Raw genomic sequence first — 24478 nt, forward strand, 5'->3', positions numbered from 1 at the left:
TATGCTTTCATGTGCGTATATTTACATGGTATTGTGTATTTGTTTATAAATGAAAAGAAACCTGGTCTCCATCTTCCTGTTGACATCAAACAATCCTCTGATATGCAAATTCAGCTCTGGGGAGAACAGATACACAGCGTTTGTTTGGATTGAATCCAAATCTGAGTGAAACTTATAGTTAAAGAACTGATTTAAAAGCATTGGTTCATTTGAATAAAAACTTATATTGAAATAGTCTTGAACTAAACTTACTATTTTTGGTGAAATTTTATGATCTACTGTATTTCCAGTATATTTTGCTATTGATATTTTAATAATACCGGGCTCTCTCACGTTAGGCTGCATCCTAAGGCAACAACATATCTACAGAGTCAGTTTTTCTGTGTGTGTGTGGGGTTTTTTTTTTAAGACACTGAACAAAATATCACTGTTTCCTTACAGCACTGATAACTGATCTGTACATGACCTTTCTGTCAAGTGTAATGCTGATACTATATGTATTTTATTGACATAATTTGTAAGGTTTTGTTTTTAATAGTAGAGGATCTGATTACTATATGACTGTTAGCATCCCTTAAAAGATTTTTCTAATTTGCTTACCCTTCATATCAAACTAAGTATGGAATATATTTCTCAAGTATAGATAGACAAAGAGCAGACTTCTGGGGAAGTTTTCATTTAAGCCTACCCACCTCTGGCAGCAAAGTTTAAAATTGTCAAACTTTCATGTTCTAGAATTGGCTGTTATGGGTTCTCAATATGCAGTTATGGAGAACTCGGCAGCTATTTGCCACCCTTGAATACAGTATTTGAAAGAGATGACCATTGTTCAATTTTACCTAGTGTAGCTGTTTAACTGGAAAAAAGTTGAACAGGAGAGGCAAATTGACTGACTGACGTATTTTAAATTCTTAGCCATACACAGTTCCTGTGTTCCCAATTGTACATACTTCATGGCTTCTAAAATTGAGTTACATAATTTTGATGGCTTGTGAATGTCTATCCTTGGTATTTGTTTTCTTTGTTCTAGGCTCATGAGAATAAAAGCCTATAGAAATTAATTTTGGTGGTGAAAAACTTCTTTTATTTTGAGAATTCCTTTAGTAACTTTTCCTTACTGCTGGCCTTTATCCATTATATGGCAGTTTGATTCTGTACTACAACATTCCACCCTCATTTCCTTCCACTGAGGCTTTTTTTCCTCTGAAAAATGTAACTTTGTTAAATAAACATATGAACTTTTCTTAGGACTGTGCATTTATTTTAAACAGCTTGATATTCAGTATAGTGTTTATTTGTTGATTAATGTCAGCACGTCCTGTGCTTGTATATTGTATGTTAATATTTCAGGGAAAAGTTGAACTTCCATATCTGAAAATAGTCCTAGAAACTTTTGCTCAGATTAAGTGAGCTCTGTCTTAATAGCTTTTAATTAAGAGTTTACCTATTTTCTCAGTTAATTGTGTAATAAGTTTTCAATACTTCTCTGTTTTCTTTATAAAGCATTTTAAGAAACAGAAGAGGTTGATTCCTGAAAGGACAGTTTGGAAGTACTTTGTTCAGCTGTGCAGTGCATTGGAACATATGCATTCTCGTCGTGTCATGCATAGAGGTAACATAGGATCATAGATATTGCATCTTTAACAAGTATTAAATATATATGAGAGAACTTGGCAGGTTCAATGCAAATGATACCAAATAAGATATTAAAAGAATCAATTTTGACAAGTAACTAACACAATGTGTATGTTACTGCAGTATTTTATAAGTAACTTTAAAAATAGAAAGGATTTCCTTTTAAAAGATATATGATACTCCTGGGGGAATTCTGCACCAAAAAATTAAAAATTCTGCCCACAATATTTTAAAATTCTGCATATTTTATATGTCAAAACAACACAATATAATCATGCCAGTTTCAATTATTTTGGTAATTTATTTCAAAATACCTGTCAGCAAGTATGTCTGTAGCAATAGAGACAACAAAAAAGATTCAGGAAGTGGTTTTTGACAAATAAATTCCTTACTAGGCATATTAATACCGAACTTTGAGTAATAATTTAAACTACAATCCAGAAATGTATTTCACACACCCCTCAGAAGCAGTGCAAAGTCTTTGGGGGAGTCGGGGTAACGGAGGAGCTCAGAGGGAAGTAATTGCTGGGAAGGAGCCTGGGAGTGAACCTGGAGGGCTGTTGGGTGTGGGTGGGAGAAGTACGGAACAGGGGTTTTCTTGGGGGGGGGGGGGAATTGTTAGGGAGTTGGGGAGCCTCCCCCATGCTGACCCCTAGCCTCTCCCATTCAGTCAGGCACATCTGCACCTGTCCCTGTGTGTCCCTGCACTCCCTTCCCCCTCATGTCCCTGCACCCCCATTCAGCCATCTGTCCTACCCTGTCCCTGCACCCTCCTCCCCCTGTCCCCATGTGGCTCTGTACCCCTACTCAGCCACCCACCTCCCCCTGTCCCCATGTGGCTCTGCATCCCCCTCCTATTCAGCCCCTGGCTCAATGCTGTCGCCCTTCTGAACTCCAGTCTATGTGACCCCCCCCAGTGCCCCTGCGCATCCTGCTCTGTCCATCCCCCCCATTTCCCGAGCCCCTTCACCTGGCCCCGCGGGCAGGGTGCTGTGAGGAACTCAGCCAGTGTGCTCCTCCCTATCTGTGGCTGGCGGCTCCAGCCTGGAGCCAGCTGCCCTCTCTTCTGGCACCACAGTAGCCCCTGATGGGCGAAAGGTGTAACTGCAGCGCTTCCCTAGCAGAATGTATTTTCTGCAGAGAAAAAAAAATCTGCCGGGGATATGAATTCTACACATGTGCAGTGGCGCAGAATTCCCCCAGGAGTAATGTAATGGGGATGTTGGTATGGCTACAGACTTCCTTTGGTATGGTATGGATTTGGTGCTATCAGGCAAATCACTAATGATGTCTGGTGATCAAAATAAGTGATGGGACTATAGGTGCCAGAAACCTCTCATTCCCCAACTCTCCCTTCCACCTGCTGGTGCCTACTCTCCATTCAACTCTCTCCCTCCTATCCCCTCCCAGTCTCTCTCCCAAGACTCCCCACCTATTCACCTCTTCTTACCACCCATTCACTTTATACGCATGCATACCTTCTCCTGTATGTTCCTCCACTGTCATACTCCTCTATCTTCCTGTAGCCATTGGCCTACACTCTCTCTCACTCATCCCTACTGCTTCCAATCCTCTTGCCTAATAGTGTGCACCAGCAGCGTCCAGCTCTCCTTGTGAGATACTGAGCCTCTCCTACCCTTGTTAATTCATTTTATTGTCCTCTCCCTCATCCACTTACCTATGCAGACCTGGAGGAACAGGTCTAGACTGCTTCTGTCCTTTCTCAGTGGCTGCAGGATACAAGTGATGCATGAACTACTTTGCCTCTGAGTTAATCTGAAATTAATCCCTCATAGGCCTGAAATTCCATATCACCATCTGTTATAGAGACTCATAGGTTGGGGAAAAAACTCCACCTCTGCCTAAGTCCTCCCATGCACCCTTCAGTAGACAAACTACACTTGGACCCATCAGTACCTAGTTACCAGCCACCCCTGCAAATTACTGTTCTGGTTATCCTCTTACACATGCATGTATTGAAAGGCCAAAAGTCTGAGATAGTAAGTGTGTGGAAAGGAGGAGATGAAAGCTCACACGTGGTAAGCATGTCTTATAGGGAACCTTAAGTAAGTTAAATGCTGTTGTCATTAACCCATTGAATACTAGCATTTTCCATGTTTCCAGTAAAAGTTAAGAACATGCAAGTCAAGATTTTTTTAAAGAAGTGCCTATTGTTATGTTCATACCTAAACTTGACCTGATTTTCAAAAGTTCTGCTTTTGAACAGTTGAGCTGTTGCTCTTGAGCTCAGTGACAGCTGAGGGTACTTGACACTTAAAAAAAAAGCAGGTGAAACTTATTTAGGAGACTAGTGTCAGGTACTTTTAAAAAATGCTGCTGTTGTCTCCAAAGGTCAGGGTTAAGACTTAAATAGTTTGTATAACAGTACCTATTATCAGCATGTTCATGTTTTGTAGTTTTAGAGCTAAAACTGTTGTATGTGTTGCTTGTTTTATTTGTTGTTTTTCGTTGCTCAGTTTTTGTTGCTATAGTGAATTAAGCACAACCAATAAAAGTAACTTGAGTTATAGCCACAAAAGTTAATTAGAATTTTTAAAATCCCAAATTCACATTTTATTAAATGCTTAAAAGATTTTCTAAACAGTACTGTCATTTGATTTGATTAACATTTAACAAAACTACAAGCCTCAGTACATGTATTATTGATGATGCAGTAGGTTTTATTGCTAACATATTGCAAACTGTTTTTCTCTTCATAGATATAAAGCCAGCTAATGTGTTCATTACAGCTACAGGGGTAGTAAAGCTTGGAGATCTTGGACTTGGACGATTTTTCAGCTCCAAAACCACAGCTGCACATTCTTTAGGTAAGAATATCATGCAAAATGATTTTGTTGCAAGATAAAATAAAATAATTTTGTTCATATAAACTTAATTTCTTTATATTGTGTTACCTCAACAGTTTTTTTTTTTTTTTTTTTAAATTAAAGTTGTCCGCCCCTTGGTCAAACCTTATTAAGCTGTAATGATATCTGTTTCACACTCAGTTTCCTGTTTCTTTGCCCTTGGACTACTTAATAAAAGATGTCTGTTTAGAACAAGTCGGTACCTATTGTAAACAGAACATTTTATAGAGGTGTAATAAAAAGTAAAACTAAAGAATGAATTTCAACAGGGTTAAAGACTGCACTGACCCTTTAATTAGCTGTGGAAAAAATACTGTAATCAGGTACGCAAAAGGAATTTATAAATGGAACGTGGAATATTTGCTGGTGACATGCACTTTGAGGAGGTATGAAATGTAATAGGTTAGATATTGCTAAATTAGTTTTTGCTCATATTCTAACAGAACAAAAACAAATATCATGACATTTTAAAGCCAAATAAATACATCTTCCTGTTTAAAAAGATTAGATACCAAAATTAAACTGATTCAATATCACTTGACAAAACATGGTTCCATAGTATTTAGCCAATTTGGGACAGCTGCATATGGGGCACAGATATTCCATTATCTAATCTGGTGCCTGTAAACACAATGTAAAATAGCAAAAAAGAATTACCTTTCTTAAATACATTTTATAAATACATATAATATCATGTTTTGATATTTATAGCCTGTGAAGACATAACAGGATTTTTATTTACCATCATGACCTGCACCCCAACCTCCAATTTGTAGTGTCCGAGGAGAATGGGATGGGCAGATCAGGATTTAGAATTTCGAATTGCAAACATTCTTTTAAAAAGTGTGTGGGAGAAAGTACAAAAGAACATCTAAAAACACCCAATTCTTTTTTGTATGGGAATTGGATCACTCATAAAGAGTAGCATTATATTCACCATACCAAAAGCATTTTCAGAGAATTCACATATTTTGGGTATCATTTGAGGAGATTATTTAAAATCTAAAGAGATGGAATAGACTTCTCGAGAAAAATGATACCAAGGGAGGCACAGAGGACCAACAGATTGTCTCTGTTTTTAAAGTGTTGAGGGATAGTCTACAGATTGTTAAATCTAAATGTAAGTACCATAAAGAGGAATAGTTCTCAGTAAGTAATCTGTACTTAGAAAGGAAAATTGTTGTGGGAATGGATAATTAATTGATAGATTGTATTAGGGGATGGTTCTGTTTACTCTGGGGGGAGAAAAGGAAGTTAAATATATTGGTGTGTTAAATTATATATATGTGCTTGAAGCTGTGTATGGAGGGGTGTATGTTACAAATCCAAAATCTAAAATAAATTAGGGGTTCAAAATCCTTCAGAATCTCAGTTAATCCAATCTTAAACAGCATCATGCAAAATGAATGGGAATCTCCACTTAGATGTTGTTGGCCATCTAAACTGAGAATTGCTTTAAAACTTAAACCTGCCCTATAAAAATATCTGTCTGCTCATGACTACCTAATTGCAAGAACGCAGATTATTTCTCATTGACTGTTTAGGTAGAGGTTGTTCTAGATACCCAATAGAATTTTGCAGGATTGCTGAGTTGACTATCTAGTTGTTGTCCATGTTCTGGAGCAAGTCAAAAAAAGAACTTGTTTATTTCATTAATGGCCTAATGCACTATTCACTGAATTCAGTGGACCCCTTGCCATTGACTTCAAAGGGCATTGAATCAGCCTTAGGACCCCTCAAGAGAGCAGCCAAGGCTAGCCAGGATTTAAGACCCATGACAAGATTTTTATTCAGCATAATAGTATCCAAGAGCTCAGGGAGGTTTAGGTAATTGCTGGATTTTAAAGAGCCAAAACAAGTGTATTATAAACTCTCATTTCAGAAAGCAGATTTTACATTCTATAATTTTGGCAGTATAATCAGACAATTCCCTGTCATCGAGGAAACCTTTGGGACACTCATCTACACATTCCAGTTTTTCTTTTTTATTATAGATTCTTGTCTTTGCTATAAGCAGAAATTGCCACATATCAAGACCAACAATAATTACATGGGTCTCAGTGGAAAAATTGAGATTAAGTGAGTCCATGTCACCGCATATAAAAGACAAAAATAGCGGGGCATCTTCTTTTTACCAGGCTTCCTCTCTCTTGACTTCATATATAATTTAAAAAACGCCAAATCAAGATTAGATAATATACTATTTTATTTAATAATATTGTTTTTTGCCTACTATAATATGCCAATGGTGAGTTCAGACAATATTGCAGCATTCTTTTATACTACTTGTCATGGCTTAGGCCCTGCTAATGCCCATAAATAAAACATAGTACATAAAACAGCAATGTGAACAGGCTGCAGTGGGAACCAACACTGTTGTACTCCTATTTGTGGGAGCCAAAAAGTCCTGATCTACAATGTTCAATAGAAAGGGAGCATGCAGAGGAGGTGAAAGTCAGTGATGGAAGGAGAAGAGCTGGCCTATTACTTTGAGTTATAAATCAAAAAGGTAGGAAAGACAAACAGTTGCTTCAACTCTGTTTTTTTAGGTTCACCATGGGGGAGTGGTTTCAAGGTGCTTGGAAACTGAGCTAGGGGGTAAAAAAAAAAACTTTAAGTCCTCTTTTACAAATATAAGAATCAGCAGGAAAAGGAGAAGAGGGCAAAAAAGGTGTTTTTTCAACTGGGGTGCTGGGTTTTGTTGGAGGGTAAGGAGTTGCTTCTTTTTTCTTTCCATACTTTAAACTCAGACCTTATGCCAGGTTTCAGCCTGGGGGAGAAAATTTTGTAGCTGATTTATAAACTCATAAAAGTAAGACTGTACATTGTAAACACTGATATCAACTTTATAATGTCTACTAAGCACTGATTTATCATAATCGTTTTCCTAATATCCTTTCAGTTTTGGGACCGGCTCTGTTCAATATCTTCATTAACGACTTAGATATTGGCATAGAAAGTACGCTTATTAAGTTTGCATATGATACCAAATTGGGAGGGATTGCAACTGCTTTGGAGGACAGGGTCATAATTCAAAATGATCTGGACAAATTGGAGAAATGGTCTGAGTTAAACAGGATGAAGTTTAACTAAGACAAATGCAAAGTGCTCCACTTAGGAAGAAAAAATCAGTTTCACACATACAGAATGGGAAGACACTGTCTAGGAAGGAGTATGGCAGAAAGGGATCTAGGGGTTATAGTGGACCACAAGCTAAATATGGTTCAACAGTGTGATGCTGTTGCAAAAAAAGCAAACATGATTCTGCGATGTATTAACAGGTGTGTTGTGAGCAAGACACGAGAAGTCATTCTTCCGCTCTACTCTGCTCTGGTTAGGCCTCAGCTGGAGTATTGCGTCCAGTTCTGGGCACCGCATTTCAAGAAAGATGTGGAGAAATTGGAAAGGGTCCAGAGAAGAGCAACAAGAATGATTAAAGGTCTTGAGAACATGACCTATGAAGGAAGGCTGAAAGAATTGGGTTTGTTTAGTTTGGAAAAGAGAAGACTGAGAGGGGACATGATAGCAGTTTTCAGGTATCTAAAAGGGTGTCATAAGGAGGAGGGAGAAAATTTGTTCACCTTAGCCTCTAAGGGTAGAACAAGAAGCAATGGGCTTAAACTGCAGCAAGGGAGGTCTAGGTTGGACATTAGGAAAAAGTTCCTAACTGTCAGGGTGGTTAAACACTGGAATAAATTGCCTAGGGAGGTTGTGGAATCTCCATCTCTGGAGATATTTAAGAGTAGGTTAGATAAATGTCTATCAGGGATGGTCTAGACAGTATTTGGTCCTGCCATGCAGGCAGGGGACTGGACTCGATGACCTCTCGAGGTCCCTTCGAGTCCTAGAATCTATGATAAAATCCTTAATACAATCCTTCTTTGTTATTTCTTAATTTCATTTCTCTTGGAACTTCTGTTACTAGTTTCCCCAAACTAGTAGTTTCCCCAAACTATCCTTTCTTGAAAGTGGCCTTTCTTGTGGCTATTTCCCATTCCAGCTCTCCTACAGGTGGGGGGAGTTGCATTGTATGTAAGAGCTCAGTATGACTGCTCAGAGCTCCAATATGAAACCGCAGAAATACCTGAGAGTCTCTGGATTAAGTTTAGACGTGTGAGCAACAAGGGTGACGTCGTGGTGGGAATCTGCTATAGACCACCAGACCAGGGGGATGAAGTGGACGAGGCTTTCTTCAGGAAACTAACAGAAGTTACTAGATCACAGGCCCTGGTTCTCATGGGGGACTTCAGTCACCCTGATATCTACTGGGAGAGCAATACAGCGGTGCTCAGACAATCCAGGAAGTTTTTGGAAAGCGTAGGGGACAATTTCCTGGTGCAAGTGCTGGAGGAACCAACTAGGGGCAGAGCTCTTCTCGACCTGCTGCTCACAAACAGGGAAGAATTAGTAGGGGAAGCAAAAGTGGATGGGAACCTGGGAGGCAATGACCATGAGATGGTTGAGTACAGGATCCTGACACAAGGAAGAAAGGAGAGCAGCAGAATACGGACCCTGGACTTCAGAAAAGCAAACTTTGACACCCTCAGGGAACTGATGGGCAGGATCCCCTGGGAGAATAACATGAGAGGAAAAGGAGTCCAGGAGAGCTGGCTGTATTTTAAAGAATTGTTATTGAGGTTGCAGGAACAAACCATCCCAATGTGTAGAAAGAATAGTAAATATGGCAAGCGACCAGCTTGGCTTAACAGTGAAATCCTTGCTGATCTTAAACACAAAAAAGTAGCTTATGAAGTGGAAGATTGAACAAATGACCAGGGAGGATATTGTTCAGGCGTGCAGAAGTGAATCAGGAAGGCCAAATCACACTTGGAGTTGCAGCTAGCAAGGGATGTTAAGAGTAACAAGAAGGGGTTCTACACATATGTTAGCAACAAGAAGGTGGTCAGGGAAAGTGTGGGCCCCTTACGGAATGGGGGAGGCAACCTAGTGACAGAGGATGTGGAAAAAGCAAATGTACTCAATGCTTTTTTTGCCTCTGTCTTCACGAACAAGGTCAGCTCACAAACTACTGCACTGGGAAACACAGTATGGGGAGGAGGTGACCAGCCGTCTCTGTAGAAAGAAGGGTTCAGGAATATTTAGAAAAGCTGGACGAGCACAAGTCATGGGTCTGGATGCGCTGCATCCAAGAGTGCTAAAGGAGTTGACGGATGTGATTGCAGAGCCATTGGCCATTATCTTTGAAAACTTGTGGCGATCTTGGGAGGTCCCGGATGACTGGAAAAAGGCTAATGTAGTGCCCATCTTTAAAAAAGGGAAGGAGGAGGATCCGGGGAATTACAGGCCAGTTGGCCTCACCCCAGTCCCTGGAAAAATCATGGAGCAGGTCCTCAAGGAATCAATTTTGAAGCACTTTGAGGAGAGGTAAGTGATCAGGAACAGTCAGCATGGATTCACCAAGGGCAAGTCATGCCTGACTAACCTAATTGCCATCTGTGATGAGATAACTGGCTCTGTGAGTGAGGGGAAAGCAGTAGACATGTTATTCCTTGACTTTAGCAAAGCTCTTGATACGGTCTCCCACAGTATTCTTGCCAGTAAGTTAAAGAAGTATGGGCTGGATGAATGGACTATAAGCTGGCTAAATCGTCGGGCTCAACAGGTAGTAATCAATGGCTCTATGTCTAGTTGGCAGCTGGTATCAAGCAGAGTGCCCCAAAGGTCGGTCCTGGGGCCGGTTTTGTTCAATATCTTCATTAATGATCTGGAGGATGGCATGGTTAGCACCCTCAGCAAGTTTGCAGATGACACTAAACTGGGAGGAGTGGTAGATACGCTAGAGGGTAGGGATAGGATATAGAGGGACCTAGATAAATTAGAGGACTGGGCCAAAAGAAATCTGATGAGGTTCAACAGGGACAAGTGCAGAGTCCTGTACTTAGGACGGAAGAATCCCATGCACTGCTACAGACTAGGGACCGAGTGGCTAGGCAGCAGTTCTGCAGAAAAGGACCTAGGGGTTATGGTGGATGAGAAGCTGGATATGAGTCAACAGTGTGCCCTTGTTGCCAAGAAGGTTAATGGCATTTTGGGCTGTATAAGTAGGAGCATTGCCAGCAGATCAAGGGATGTGATCATTCCCCTCTATTCTACATTGGTGAGGCCTCACCTGGAGTACTGTGTCCAGTTTTGGGCCCCACACTACAAGAAGGATGTGGAGAAATTGGAGGGAGTCCAGCAGAGGGTAACAAAAATGATAAGGGGGCTGGAGCACATGATTTATGAGGAGAGGCTGAGGGAACTGGGATTATTTAGTCTGCAGAAGAGAAGAATGAGGGGGGATTTGATAGCTGCTTTCAACTATCTGAAAGGTGGTTCCAAGGAAGATGTATCTAGACTGTTCTCAGTGGTAGCAGATGATAGAACAAGGAGTAATGGTCTCAAATTGCAGTGGGGGAGGTTTAGGTTGGATATTAGGAAAAACTTTTTCACTAGAGGGTGGTGAAGCACTGGAATGGATTACCTAGGGAGGTGGTGGAATCTCTTTCCTGAGAGGTTTTTAAGGTCAGGCTTGACAAAGCCTGGCTGGGATGATTTAGGTGGGGATTAGGTCCTGCTTTGAGCAGGGGGTTGGACTAGATGACCTCCTGAGGTCCCTTCCAACCCTGATATTCTATGATACACACAAAAAAATTAGTGAACTACAAATATTGTCCAATCACCAATCTATCTCTTCATCTAAAAAAAAAATTTTTAACTACACCAGCAGAGTATATTCAGGTTTTCATATATAAAGAAATATACTAAAATTCTCCTTAATTATGTATTATAAGTTCTAAATTTAAATGGTAGTGCCTTTAATTGCAACTTTAAAAAAAAACCTATTCAAACTTCAAAATAAATGTAAGGATTTTAAAACAAATTTCAATAGTTAAAGTGGTCTGGCTAAGCTTAGGTAATGGCATTATTAATTGTGTACAACCTTATCAAACAAGTAGGTGTGTGTGTGTGTGTGTGTGTGTGTGTGTCTTCTGAGATTCTTCCTTTTTAAAACAAACAGAACCACTGAGTCAATCTCCCTTTGGTAGAAGGCTGGTCATAATACCCACTGAAGTTGGAATGCACTTCACCTGGGTTGGTTAGGAGGGCATTTGAGAACAATATAGGATACACTTCCCTCATTTTTTCTCTCCACCAACTTTTCCAGGGCTGAATGCCTTTCCTCCATAGCACACCTTATGGCCTTTATTAGAAGCAAGGATCAGCCTGAGTTTTGGATCTCTGCATGCCAGTACATGGCTCTACAGGTGACAGCCTGTAGTCATGTCGTAGTTCCAAATCAGATTTATGTTTGTGCCTATTCCCTTTACCTACACTTTTAAGTTAAATATAATAATGGTGTTAGTAGTAGCCATAGCATTCAGAAATGTAGGTTAGGATTCAGTAGAAAACAAATAGAGCACTTCACATCTTCAGTGAAACTTTGCTTTGTTGCTGGTAGGCAGCAGAGTATCTCACAACCTCCACCCATATGGCCAGATAGTACTTTCTGGGGGCATGGAGGAAGATCAGAAAGGCCCCCAAACCCTGCAAAACTACCTAGATGCACTGAAAGCACAGGGCTATCTGCATTTTCTAGTGATGCCACACTGGCTTCAGCACCCCCTGACTTTCATCTCCATGGCATCATAGTGCCAATGGAGCTATGTTGCCAGGGTTGGATGGTTATGCAAAATGAACATGGACCATAGACAAGATAATACAGCTACCCTTGATCCTCCTCCACCTCCTTACATATTGATCTATGGACTTGTGATGGATCCTCTGTGGGTCCAGGAGTTGGGAAGACAATGCTGCAGTGAAGACATGCACACATCCCTTTTTGATGTGGGCAGGGCCAGGTGGCATGCATGCATATGATCCTTCAAACTACCCCATAATTTGGCAGAACGAACAGTCTCAGTTTATGGATGAGGCTAGTGACTGGCAGTGCTTCGAATTCATCTCATTCTGAGCAATTTTGAGCTACTTTAAAAGTTTAGCAAAATAAAATAAAAAATGAGAAGCTATTCTTTAATCTACAGAGTACATGTGTTCAACTAAGGCAAAAGGTTCCATGCTGTTTTGAGAGCACAAATGCCAACTAATCCAATAGATTCATAGACTTGAAGTCCAGGAGGGATCATTGAGTTCTAGTATACCTAGTCTATGCTATTTTGTTCCCTGTATGTTCTAATGCCACACTCATCACTGTAGCATCTGAATATCTTCTAGTAGTGTATTTTTTAAGGAAAGTGACTAACACCTGTCACATGTCTTGTTCTCTCATCCTGTACTCAGGGGGAGAAGCCTGTACAATTTAATGTCTGGTTTCGGTAGGTGGTTTTTTTGTTTGTTTGTTTTTTGTTTTAAATACATGTTGCATTGTATTTGATAGAGAAGGCAGGGCCAAAGAAATTTGCCTTGTACTTGGAGTGGAATGTGGTGAGGTTTATGATGGTCCTTAGTTCCTGGGGAAGTTCATTCTACAGTCTCAGAACCAGCCACTGAGAAAGTTCTGTCTCCTTCGCAGATAAGCTAAACCCTCATTATATAGAGTTCCATTGCTCTAGAGGAGCAAAGTTGTCAGTCTTCATCCTGGAGCTTTAGGTGGTCTTCTAGATATTGTAGGGCCAAGCCATGGAACACCTTGAATATAATATGATGTGACCTTCCTCCTCCCCTTGCATAGGTATCCTTTCTTTCTTACCACTCTCGTCTCCTTTTTCCCTGCCATAGTCACAAAAGTTGTCTATTTTTCTCTTCTAACTCCTACACGTGCCCCAGTGACCCCATCCTGTTTCCAGATCTCTCATGTCCACTCTCATCTTCTCCTTTGTCTCTCACTCCTCTCTGGATCTTTTTCCTTACAATGCAAGAATGCTTTAGTCTCCCATTTAAAAAAAAATACCAACACCCTTGACCCCACTTGGCTCTCCAGCTATCACCAAATCTCCCTTTCATCTCTAAGCTCATTGAACTTGCTGTCTGATTGTTGTTGCCGTTCCTCTCCTGCATTGTCATCCTAGACACTCCTCAGTCTGACTTCTGCCTCTTTCACGCCACTGAAACCACTCTTACCAGCATCAATGACCTCTTCCTAGCCAAATCTTAGAACCACCACTCAATCCTTATTTTCATTGACCTGTCAGCCACCTTGGACTCTTTCACTTGTGTTCTTCTCCTTGAAATATTGGCTTCCCTTGGCTTTTATGACTCTGTCCTTTCCTGGTGGTTCTCCTACCTCTCTAGTTGCTCCTTCAGCATATCCTTTGGAGGGTCCTTCTCATCCTCCTCTCCCCCAACTTTCTGTCAGGGCTCTACAGGACTCTATTGTTGGTCTTCTCTTCTCTCTCTACATCTTATCTCTGGGTAATCTCGTCTGCAAATACAAATTCAACTACCATCTCTACCCAGACCTCTCTCCTGTCCAAACTAAAATCTCAGCCTGTCTCTCACATCTTGTGATAGTCTAGCTGTCAGCTCAAGCTATATATGACTAAAAGAAAGTTTTAAATCTCGCTTCCCTCCCAGCCTCCCCACCATCCTTCCCTACTACCTCTTTTCTTGATCACTGTGGACAGTACCACCTTCCCACCTGTCACTCAGGCCCATAATTTTGGTGTCACCTTCAACACCTCTCTGTATGTCCTCACATCCAGGCTATGTCTAAACTTACAGATTCTGTCTGCATCTCTAAGATCAGCCTTTCCTATCCATCCACACAGCTAAAATTCTTTCATCCAGGATCTCATTATCTTGCATCTCGATTACTGCAGTATCCTTCTTCTTCGAGTGATTGTTCATGTCCATTACACATTAGGTGTGCGCGCGTTGCGTGCACGGACGTCGGAAACTTTTTCCCTCAGCGGCTCCCGTCGGGCCGGCAGGGGTCCCCCCCCCGCCAGAGCGGCGCCCCGCTCTAGCATATATATACACCTGCCGGCCCGACCCTCCCTCAGTTCCTTCTTACCGTCCGTGACGATGTTGGAACAACTCTTATCTCTCGCCTGAGAGTGTCCCTTAGCGTTAATAGTATCAGTGTTAATGTTAGCAGTTATCAGTTCTTTAGAAGATAGTTAAGCTCTTCTGTTTTAGGTGTTTGGTTAAATCCCGACACCGGCCCTGGGCGGCGGAGCATGCTGCACACCCAAGGCTTCAAGGCTTGTGCCACGTGCCGCAAGCCTATGCCGATTAGCGATCCCCACGACTCTTGTCTCCGTTGCCTGGGGGAATCGCACCAGAAAGAGCGCTGCAAGATCTGTAAGGCCTTCAAGCCCAAAACTAAGAAAGAGAGAGACTTTCGGCTTAAGCAGCTGCCCATGGAGGCTGCATTACAGCCCTCCACTTCGACTCATCCGGCCGCGGCACCGTCAGCCTCGGTGCGGAGTGCCCCAGCATCGGTTCGTGATCCTGCACCGGTGGGGCACTATAAGCCTACGGCACCGAAACAACAGGACTGCCCCGGCACCGGTCGTCTTCGCCGACAAAATCGAAGGGCCAACCCAAGGCCCGAGGACGCTCCCCACATAAAAAGGTAGCGCCCGTGAAGGACTTGAGTGCGCCCAAGGGCATTGCTGCCCCAGGACAGATCCCGGTGCCAGTGGCTCCGGCGCCGAATGGCCCGTCGAGCCCCGGGATAAGCGCATCGAGTGAGGAGGAAGGGCTGGAAGAGCTTTTGGAACAGCCCTCCACGCCAGACATGTTTGAGGCAGCAAGGGACCTCATCGAATTGTCCGCGGAGAGCCCCCTCCAGGCCAAAGACAAGCATCCGGGGCCGACACCGAGACTGCCATCCAGAGGCAAGTCAGCATTGGTGCGCCCATCAAGGTCATCATCTCGGCACCATTCACGGCGCCGATCCCAGTCGAGCTCCGCCTCGGTGGACTCCTGGCTACCCTCGGCGCAGAAAGCCTCACAGGCGTCTGGCCCTAGCAAACGCCTGGCACCGGTCCAGCGTTCCCCGGCTCCTTATTCAAACAGGCACCGGGACGTGTCAGTCACGCGATCCCCAAGACCAACCACTAGCAGTCGTTCCCGGACCCGAGGGCACCAGTACCGGTCCTGGTCCAGGTCGACAAGGCGGCACTCCCGATCCCGGTCCCGGTCCCGAAAGCACCACTCTCCGACCCCGGACCAGCACCGTTCCACGGCACCACCGTGGCCCTCAAGGTCACCGTCCGTGGTTTCTGAGGCAGACTCGGGTCATTCCAAAAGGTCTACTTGTCCGGGGGCCTCCAGTTAAGGATCGCTAATCAGCAAGCGATTCTGAACAGGCACAATTTCAATTCTTGGGCATCAGTCTCCAAGTTTAAGGACTCCCTGCCTCAGGGTTCACAACCCGAGTTTGCAGCCATCGTGGACGAAGGGAAGGCGGTGGCCAAAACCTCTCTGCAGGCCTCCCTTGACTCCGCGGACGCAGCTGCCAGGACAATCGCGTCAGGAGTGGTGATGAGGCGCTCGGCATGGTTACAGGCTTCAGGCCTTCCACCAGAGGTGCAAAACACCTTACAAGACCTCCCGTTCGAAGGGTCAGGCTTGTTCTCAGACCAAACGGATGCCAGGCTACATAGCCTCAAAGACTCCCGAGCAACCCTCAAGTCGTTGGGAAGGCACACCCCAGCGACACAGAGGAAGCCTTTTAGGCCCCAACCTCCGCAGCAGAGACAGTACCACCCTCGCCCCAGGCAGGAACCATACCGCAGAAGGGGCAGGGACAACAGGCGTAGGTGAAAAAACACGCCTAACCAAAGCCAAGGCCAAGGCAAGCTGCAGCCTGGCAACAAGCAAGGATTTTGAAGTTGCAATCGAGGACAGCGTACTGACCCTCATACCGGATCCTCCCCTATGTTTCAGGGACCGTTTGTCCCATTTCTACCGTGCTTGGTCCCGTATAACATCGGACCGTTGGGTCCTTCGCACGGTGGAGGTGGGATACACTCTTCAGTTCTCCTCGCCCCCTCCCTCCCACTCCCCATCCCCGTCCCTCTTCAGGGACCCCTCTCACGAGCAACTCCTTATACAGGAGGTGCAGGCGCTCCTCAGAGCAGGAGTGGTGGAAGAGGTCCCTCCAGACCTAAGAGGGAAAAGGTTCTACTCCAGATATTTCCTTATCCCCAAAGCAAAAGGGGGTCTCCGCCCTATTTTGGACCTTCGCAAACTAAACAAATTCTTAGTGAAGGCCCGCTTTCGCATGGTCTCCCTTGGCGCTATTATCCCATCCCTGGATCCGGGGGATTGGTACGCTGCCCTCGATATGAAAGATGCGTATTTTCACATCGCCATCCGCCCTGCTCATCGGTGGTTCCTGCGTTTCACCATCAACCAACACCATTTCCCATTTACGGTCTTGCCCTTCGGCCTGGCAACGGCCCCTCAAGTGTTCACGAAATGCATGTCCATGATGCCAGCCTTTCTTCGAAAAAGAAAGATGTGGGTATACCCATACTTGGACGACTGGCTCCTCGCGGGCAGGTCAGAGGACGAGGTTCGCTCCCACGTGGCACTAGCGTTACATGTGTTCCCCAAGCTTGGTCTCTTGGTCAATGTGCCCAAGTCCTCACTGATCCCTACACAGAGACTGGACTTCATAGGGGCAGTCCTAGACTCGGTGGAGGCACGAGCAAGTCTTCCAGTTCCCAGGTTCCTGGCCATTCAAAGAGCCGTAACCTCCATTCAACAATTTCCCACAACCACAGTCAGATGCTGTATGCAACTCCTGGGGCACATGGCGGCTTGCACACACGTAGTCAGACATGCCCACCTGAGACTCAGACCGTTACAGCTGTGGCTAGCCCAAACGTATCGCCCCAGCAGAGACCCCTTGTGACAATCCCAGCTCGGGTATCGAACTCCCTCCGCTGGTGGCTCGATCAACAGCAAGTTTGTGAAGGGGTCCCCTTCACTGCACTGCAGCCCACCCTGATGCTAGTAACAGATGCATCAGACCTGGGCTGGGGGGCACATTAGGGGACCTACGAACCCAGGGCTTATGGTCCAGGGAAGAAAAGTTGTTCCACATCAATGTGAAGGAGTTAAGGGCGGTTCGCCTCGCCTGCCAGACCTTTCACGCTACCATAGAAGGCCACAGCGTGTCAGTTCTGACGGACAACTCTACCGCCATATTCTACATAAACAAGCAGGGCGGGTCTCGATCCTCTCTCCTCTGTCACGAGGCGCTCCTCCTATGGGACTTCTGTATCGCCCACTCAGTCCAATTGGTGGTAGCATATCTTCCGGGGGTTCAAAACGGGTTAGCAGACCACCTCAGCATGTCGTACCACATGCACAAATGGACGCTGAGAAAGGACGTCCTGCATTCAATTTTCCAGAGGTGGGGTTTTCCCCAGGTGGATCTCTTCGCCACCAAGGACAACAGCCAATGTCCTCGGTTTTGTTCAATCCAGAATCTCAGCCCAAGCTCATTGACAGATGCCTTCGTGATTCAGTGGGGCGGGAGCCTGAGGTATGCCTTCCCACCATTCCCGCTCATCCACAGGGTCCTGCTCAAGACCCGCAGGGACAAAGCGGCGATTATTCTCATCGCACCGGCGTGGCCGTGCCAGCATTGGTTTACGACCCTGCTGGAACTGTCATTGACCGCCCCGATTGCCCTACCCCTGCACCGAGACCTCATCACGCAGGACCGGGGTCGCCTACTCCACCCGAACCTACCGTCACTACATCTCACGGTGTGGAAACTCTCTGGCTAAACGCTACGGAGAATAGGTGCTCCCACCAGGTCCAACAAATTCTCCGTGGTAGTAGGAAGCCCTCCACAAGAGCGACCTACGTTGCCAAATGGAAGAGGTTCTCCCACTGGCGCAAGCCTAATCACATACAGCCTCTGCAGGCCTCTATCCCATCAATACTGGACTACTTGCGCCTCAAGCATCAAGGGCTCGCCCCCTCCTCAGTTAAAGTGCATCTGGCCGCCATATCGGCATTCCACCCGGGAGAGTTGGTTTTTTCGGTATTTTCCAACCCCACAGTAGTCTGATTTCTCAAGGGGCTGGAAAGGGCATTTCCCTACTCACACCTGCTGGTCCCTACATGGAACCTTAACCTGGTCCTGACTAAACTCATGGGACCACCCTTTGAACCCCTAGCCTCTTGCTCTCTCATGCACCTCTCATGGAAGGTAGCGTTTCTAGTGGCCATTACATCGGCTAGGAGGGTATCGGAGTTGGGAGCCCTCACTTCGGAACCCCCTTATACAGTTTTTTATAAGGACAAGGTACAGCTGAGACCGCACCCCAAATTCCTCCCTAAAGTGGTCTCACAATTTCATATGGGGCAGGACATTTGTTTACCAGTGTTCTTCCCCAAACCCCATACGGACCCAAGCCACCACAGCCTGCATACCCTCGATGTCCGTAGAGCCCTGGCGTTCTATCTGGAATGGACCAGGCCATTTCGCAAGTCGACACAACTGTTCATTGCCATTGCGGAGAGAATGAAAGGCCAGCCTATCTCGGCACAACGATTATCATCATGGATTGTGCTTTGCATCCGCACATGCTATGAGCTCGCCAAAGTACCAGCCCTGGCGATCAGGGCTCACTCGACTAGGGCCCAAGCATCCTCGACAGCTTTCTTGGCGCAGGTTTCACTCCAGGAAATCTGTAAAGTGGCCACCTGGTCGTCGGTGCATACATTCACAGCCTATTACGCAGTCCATCATCAGACCAGAGAGGACGCGGTGGTCAGCAGGGCTGTGCTTCAATCAATTGTTGCTTGACTCCTACCCTCCTCCAATAGTAAGCTTGTGAGTCACCTAATGTGTAATGGACGTGAACAATCACTCGAAGAAGAAAAGACGGTTACCTACCTTTTCGTAACTGTTGTTCTTCGAGATGTGTTGTTCACGTCCATTAACTTCCCACCCTCCTTCCCGTCTGTCGGAGTCACCGGCAAGAAGGAACCGAGGGAGGGTCGGGCCGGCAGATGTGTGTATATATATGCTAGAGCGGGGCGCTGCTCTGGCGGGGGGGACCCCTGCCGGCCCGACGGGAGCCGCCAAGGGGAAAAGTTTCCGACGTCCATGCATGCGACATGCGCACACCTAATGTGTAATGGACGTGAACAACACATCTCGAAGAACAACAGTTACGAAAAGGTAGGTAACCGTCTTTTCTCTTTGGCCTTGACAAATGCAACCTTGCCCTGCTCATATCCATACAGAATATTACTGCAAAGACTATTTTTCTGGCCTGTCACTTTGTCACCCCTCTTTTGCATTCCTTCATTAGCTCCACCTTCTGTATCACATGAAACATAAGCAAATTATCAACACTTTCAGAGCCCTCGTGGCTTATCCTCACCTGACCTACCATCTCTTACTTGTTATTGAGATATCAACACCTGCTTTCTCCCTTACTGCTCTGATACTTGGGAGGATCTCCTAGTTAACATCCTCAAAACTACCTTATCATCTTCCTTCAAATCCCTCCTTAAATGCTCCTTTGCCATAATGCCTACAAAAGTCTTGATAATGATTAAGCCTCTGGTGTGCTGAGACCTCTGTCTATCATGGTGACTAAAATTATATCATTGTTTCCTGGTACTCCCCCATTTGTCTGTCTCTAGCCAACTGCTGCCTCTTGTCTTATACTTAAATTGTAAGCTCCTTGTGGGAGGGACCATCTTTTTGTTCTGTTTGTACAGCACTTAGCACAGTGGGGTACTGGTCCATGGCTAGGGCTCATAAGTGCTGTGATAATATACAAATAACAACAACTGTGACCTTGAACTTGATTTGAAATACTTTGGGAAGCCAGTGTATGGAGTGAAGGACACGTTTGATGTGCTTATGGTTGCCTTTGTTGCTGAGGAGAAGCACTGCTGCTTTCTGTTCTAGTTAGTTTTGTAAGTTGCACAGGTATATCATGTTGCTCTAGTCCAATTGAGATATGCAGTGAATAACTGAGGCCAGGTCATCATCTGGTGGGATGGAGTCTTACAGCCAACTAGAGATGATGGAAAGCGTTAATCACAGATGCTGCTGTGTGAGAGCACAGTGTCAGCGAGGAATCAAAAAAAAAAGTCCTAAACCGTGGTCTGAATTGACCAGTTGTGGGTGTGTCTCTTCACCCAAAGGAGACGGAAACATGGCTGCAAAATTTTAAAATGCTATCCTCTGCCCTCCAGTATTATCTCTGTCTTACTCAGGTTCAGGTTCAGCCAGCTGAATAGAGTACATAGAAATTGTTCCAATTGTTAATTTCCCTCATTGTTAAAAAATTGTGCCTTTTTCCTAATCTGATTTTGTCTAGCTTCAGCTTCAGTAATTGCATCTTGTTATACTTCTGTCTGCTAGATTGAAGTGCCCTCTATTACCAGATTTCTGTTCCCCATATATGTATTTACAGACTTGAATTGTCACCCCTTAATCTTCTCTTTAATAAGCTAAATAGATTGAGTTCCTTGAGCCTGTTGTTCTAATACGTTTTCCAATCCTTTAATTATTCTCATGGCTCTTCTCTGAAGCCTTTTCAGTTTTGCAACATCCTTTGTGAGTTGTGCACAGCAGAACTGGACATACTATTCAGTAGCGATTGCACCAGAACCAAATACAGAGGTAAAATAGCCTGTCTACTCCTACTCGAAATTCCCGTTTATGCATCCAAGGATTTCATTAGCCCTTTTGGACAGAGCATCAGGGTTTGGAGCTCAAGCTCAGCTGATTAGCCACCATAACCCTCAAATTGTTTTCAGTTACTGCTTCCCAGGATAGACTCCCTCATCCTGTAAGTATGGTCTACAGTCTTTGTTCCTAGATGTATGACTTTACATTTGGCTGTGTTTAAATCTATATTGTTTGGTTGAGCCCAGCTTTGCAAGTGATCCAGATTGCTCTGTGCTAGTGACCTGTCCTCTTCACTATTTACCACTACCCCAATCTTTGTCATCTACAAACATTATCAGTAGTAATTTTGTTAGCTTCCAGGTCATTGACAAAAATGTTACATAGCGTAGGGCCAAGATCTGATATCGTGGGATGCCAGTAGAAGCACATCCACTTAATGATGATTCTCTGTTTACAGTTATGTTTTGAGACCTTTCAGTTATCCGGTTTTCAAAATGCAGTGTGAAATCAAGTCAAATCCCCTATAGAAGTCTATTACCTTTATCAGCCAAACTGATGTTCTTATCAAAAATAAATATCAAGTTAGTTTGACAAGATCTGTTTTCCAGAAATCCATGTTCATGGGCATTAATTATATTAACTGAGTCCAATATCAGCCATTCCATTATTATTTATTAATAGCAATAGACCGTACTAAAAAGAATTTCCCAATTTTAAAGCTGCATTAACTAAATAGAGCAGTAAACTTACAGATTTTATAATTTTTCAAGTATTGATCTACTTTGTTTTAGATCTTTCTTTTCTAGCATCCAACTCCCTCTTTGTGTTGTTGAAGAAAGTAATGTTTCTTCATAGTGTTATTCATGATGAAAACATCTTTTAAATACAAGAACAATGATTTAGGGAAAAAACGTTTTAATTAAACCTATTATTTGTTTAGTAGCAGTACACTAGAAAAATCTCAGTATTCTTATGTTTTAGAATATGCTGTAATGCCTACAGTGTTTAAAGTATCAAAATAATGTATCTGTTTTTTCTTTGTGTCATGCTACAAACTGATTTTAAAGGGATATAACTATTTTCAACATCTTTAGGTAGTTTCTGAGAATTCAGTGAGGAAGAATTTATACTATAATAATATCTTGGCTTTGTTTCACTTGTCGGTCATTGGAGGCTTCAGTTTGTATTGCAGTTAAGGTGTTATACTAGGCTAAACTCTGTAAAATGCTAGCATTTGTTCTTCTTTTTCCCCATCATCAATCTTTCACACTCATATCAAACCCCTAATGTATCAGCAGATTTCCCAGAGCTACTGGTTAAAATTACCTTTGCTTTTGGTAAACTATGAACCTTCAAACCTCAGTGTTTTCAACTGCCCCCTGCGGATTCTGTGAAGCCTCTTTCTGGCACATTTCTCACTGCCAGTTACTTGTTTTATGTTTTAGAGCAACAAAAGCTGTAGATCTGTAACCTGTTAAGAGCCAGATTACTATTAAACTTGTTTTTCATTGTTAAATGAATTGTGCCAACAAAAAGTGCAGCAGAACACTAAATCATGGTATTTATTAATAGGTGCAAAGAGTGAAAGTTTTGAAGGCATTGTTTTCTCTGGAAATCTTGAGCTCAGATATAATTTAACAGTTGTACAAAAAGGATAATAAAAGTATGAAATGTGCTGTTGTGTAATTACAATTTTTAGTTTCCTTTTCTGACAGCTTTTTTTAAATTGGCAAATTTACATGGTATGTTGGAATAAGAAACAATGTCAAACGCATAAGCCATCTGTAAGTATAGATGGCATTATGTCATATGCAGTACTTAGGTTGTCAGAATACCATTAAACTTACATACTGTAAAAATATTGCTCTTGGGAAGTTAGGGTGGGATAACAGTCTAAAAGTTTAAATAAACCATTCTTTTCCCTTCTACTTATTCTTCTGGCTATGTTATTGAATTTGGTTTTTGTAAAACTTCCCCCCACCCCCAATCCTCCCATTCCTATGAAAGAGACCATCCCTTCTTGACCGTCCTTGGTTGTGAGTAAATATGAACCTCCTGAGAGGATGGATGGTTTTCTCACAGTATTCTGTCATTTTGAGATGCTCTTTTCTACCCCAACCCACCTATCTTTAAACTCTTGGTCAATTCACAATTGTGATGATTCTGCACTCAGGCTAATGCTGGGAGATAATTTCTGTAGTTTGAGCTGATACCCTCCTTTTCCGGAAAGTGAGGATGTCTCTTTTTAAACACTTGCAGGGCCAGATCCTCCTTGTGATGCAATATATGGCCCACATGTGTCTGCATATCTGAGAAAAGATTTTGTTCTGAGCCTCCACTGATCTAGAATGTAGTTATCAATGCTGTTCCCAAAGTTAGATTTCCATCCTAGACAAAACTATAAATTACCAGCAGGCATGGGCTGATTGTGATGATATGATACCAATATCTCTAATTTTGAGAATTAGAATTTTCACCCTTGGAAATCCTAGAAATATCTTACTCTGTTACTGAAAAAGTGTGATAATACCTTGGTGAGTCCTCAGCCCTTACAAAATACGTAGTACATTATGATGAGAACAATAAAACAAAAAAGCACACCTTTGGGAATAATTAAACAAAAATATTAATTAAATGGCCTTTTCTATAGAAGCGAAACATCTTGCCTTTTCAATATAAAGGCAAATCTTGGTTATCCAAACTTGTGATATCTGCTCCGCTGCCAAAATTCATATAGAGATTTATCTCAACCTCTAGTTCTGAAAGGCAAAAATAAATGAGATTTTTTTTTTTTAATGATTTAGACTCAATAAAATGGGATGAGGTTGTAATCTTTTATTTTTTTTAAAACTAACGTTGCCATTTGTTAGTTAATGTACTGATTTAAGTATTCTTCTAATTCATAAGATATTTAGCTTAAAATAAATTCAATATTTATTAGATTCAGCTCATTCCTATTCAGTACACATTGCTTACCAAGAATAACTACTTGGCCATTCCCAACAAAATTCAAATAAAAATGAGTGAATGTCTTTGTCTCCAGTTGTCAAAGTTTGAATTTATTAATTTACTGTTATTCAAAAAAAATTTGCAGCAGAGTTGGGAATAAAGTAAAAATAAGTTGATAAACCAAAAATTTCCACTGGCTTTATTTTTTGCAACTTTGTTTTTGGTTAATACCTATCAGTCAACCCTGAGGTTTAAAATATTTTTAAAAAGAAGAAATAATTTATTGAAGATTTAAAGTTTTAGAGAATTCTTCCAAATCTCTTTTCAGAGAGTTCAATTTGAAGGGTTTTTTTTGGTTGCTTCAAACAAAAAACAAAAACCACTTTAAAAGTGTTTTACAAGTTTTTTTTTATTACAGAAAAATTAGTGACAATAATTC

At 43.0% G+C, this 24478-nt stretch overlaps 1 protein-coding gene across 2 annotated transcripts in view; it reads left to right on the forward strand.

Annotated features, from left to right (window-relative positions):
* NEK7 (NIMA related kinase 7) overlaps window positions 1-24478 on the forward strand; it is a 113695-nt gene that overhangs the window by 75832 nt on the left and 13385 nt on the right. For both annotated transcript variants that reach the window (XM_029912432.1, XM_029912433.1), the window contains 2 exons: window positions 1504-1612; window positions 4356-4463. In XM_029912432.1, coding sequence (XP_029768292.1) covers window positions 1504-1612; window positions 4356-4463 — 217 coding nt within the window. The remainder of the gene's footprint in view (window positions 1-1503; window positions 1613-4355; window positions 4464-24478) is intronic.

Source organism: Terrapene carolina, unplaced genomic scaffold, assembly GCF_002925995.2.
Source record: "Terrapene carolina triunguis isolate 2854851 unplaced genomic scaffold, T_m_triunguis-2.0 Scaffold211, whole genome shotgun sequence".
In the NCBI taxonomy this organism is placed as follows: domain Eukaryota; kingdom Metazoa; phylum Chordata; order Testudines; family Emydidae; genus Terrapene; species Terrapene triunguis.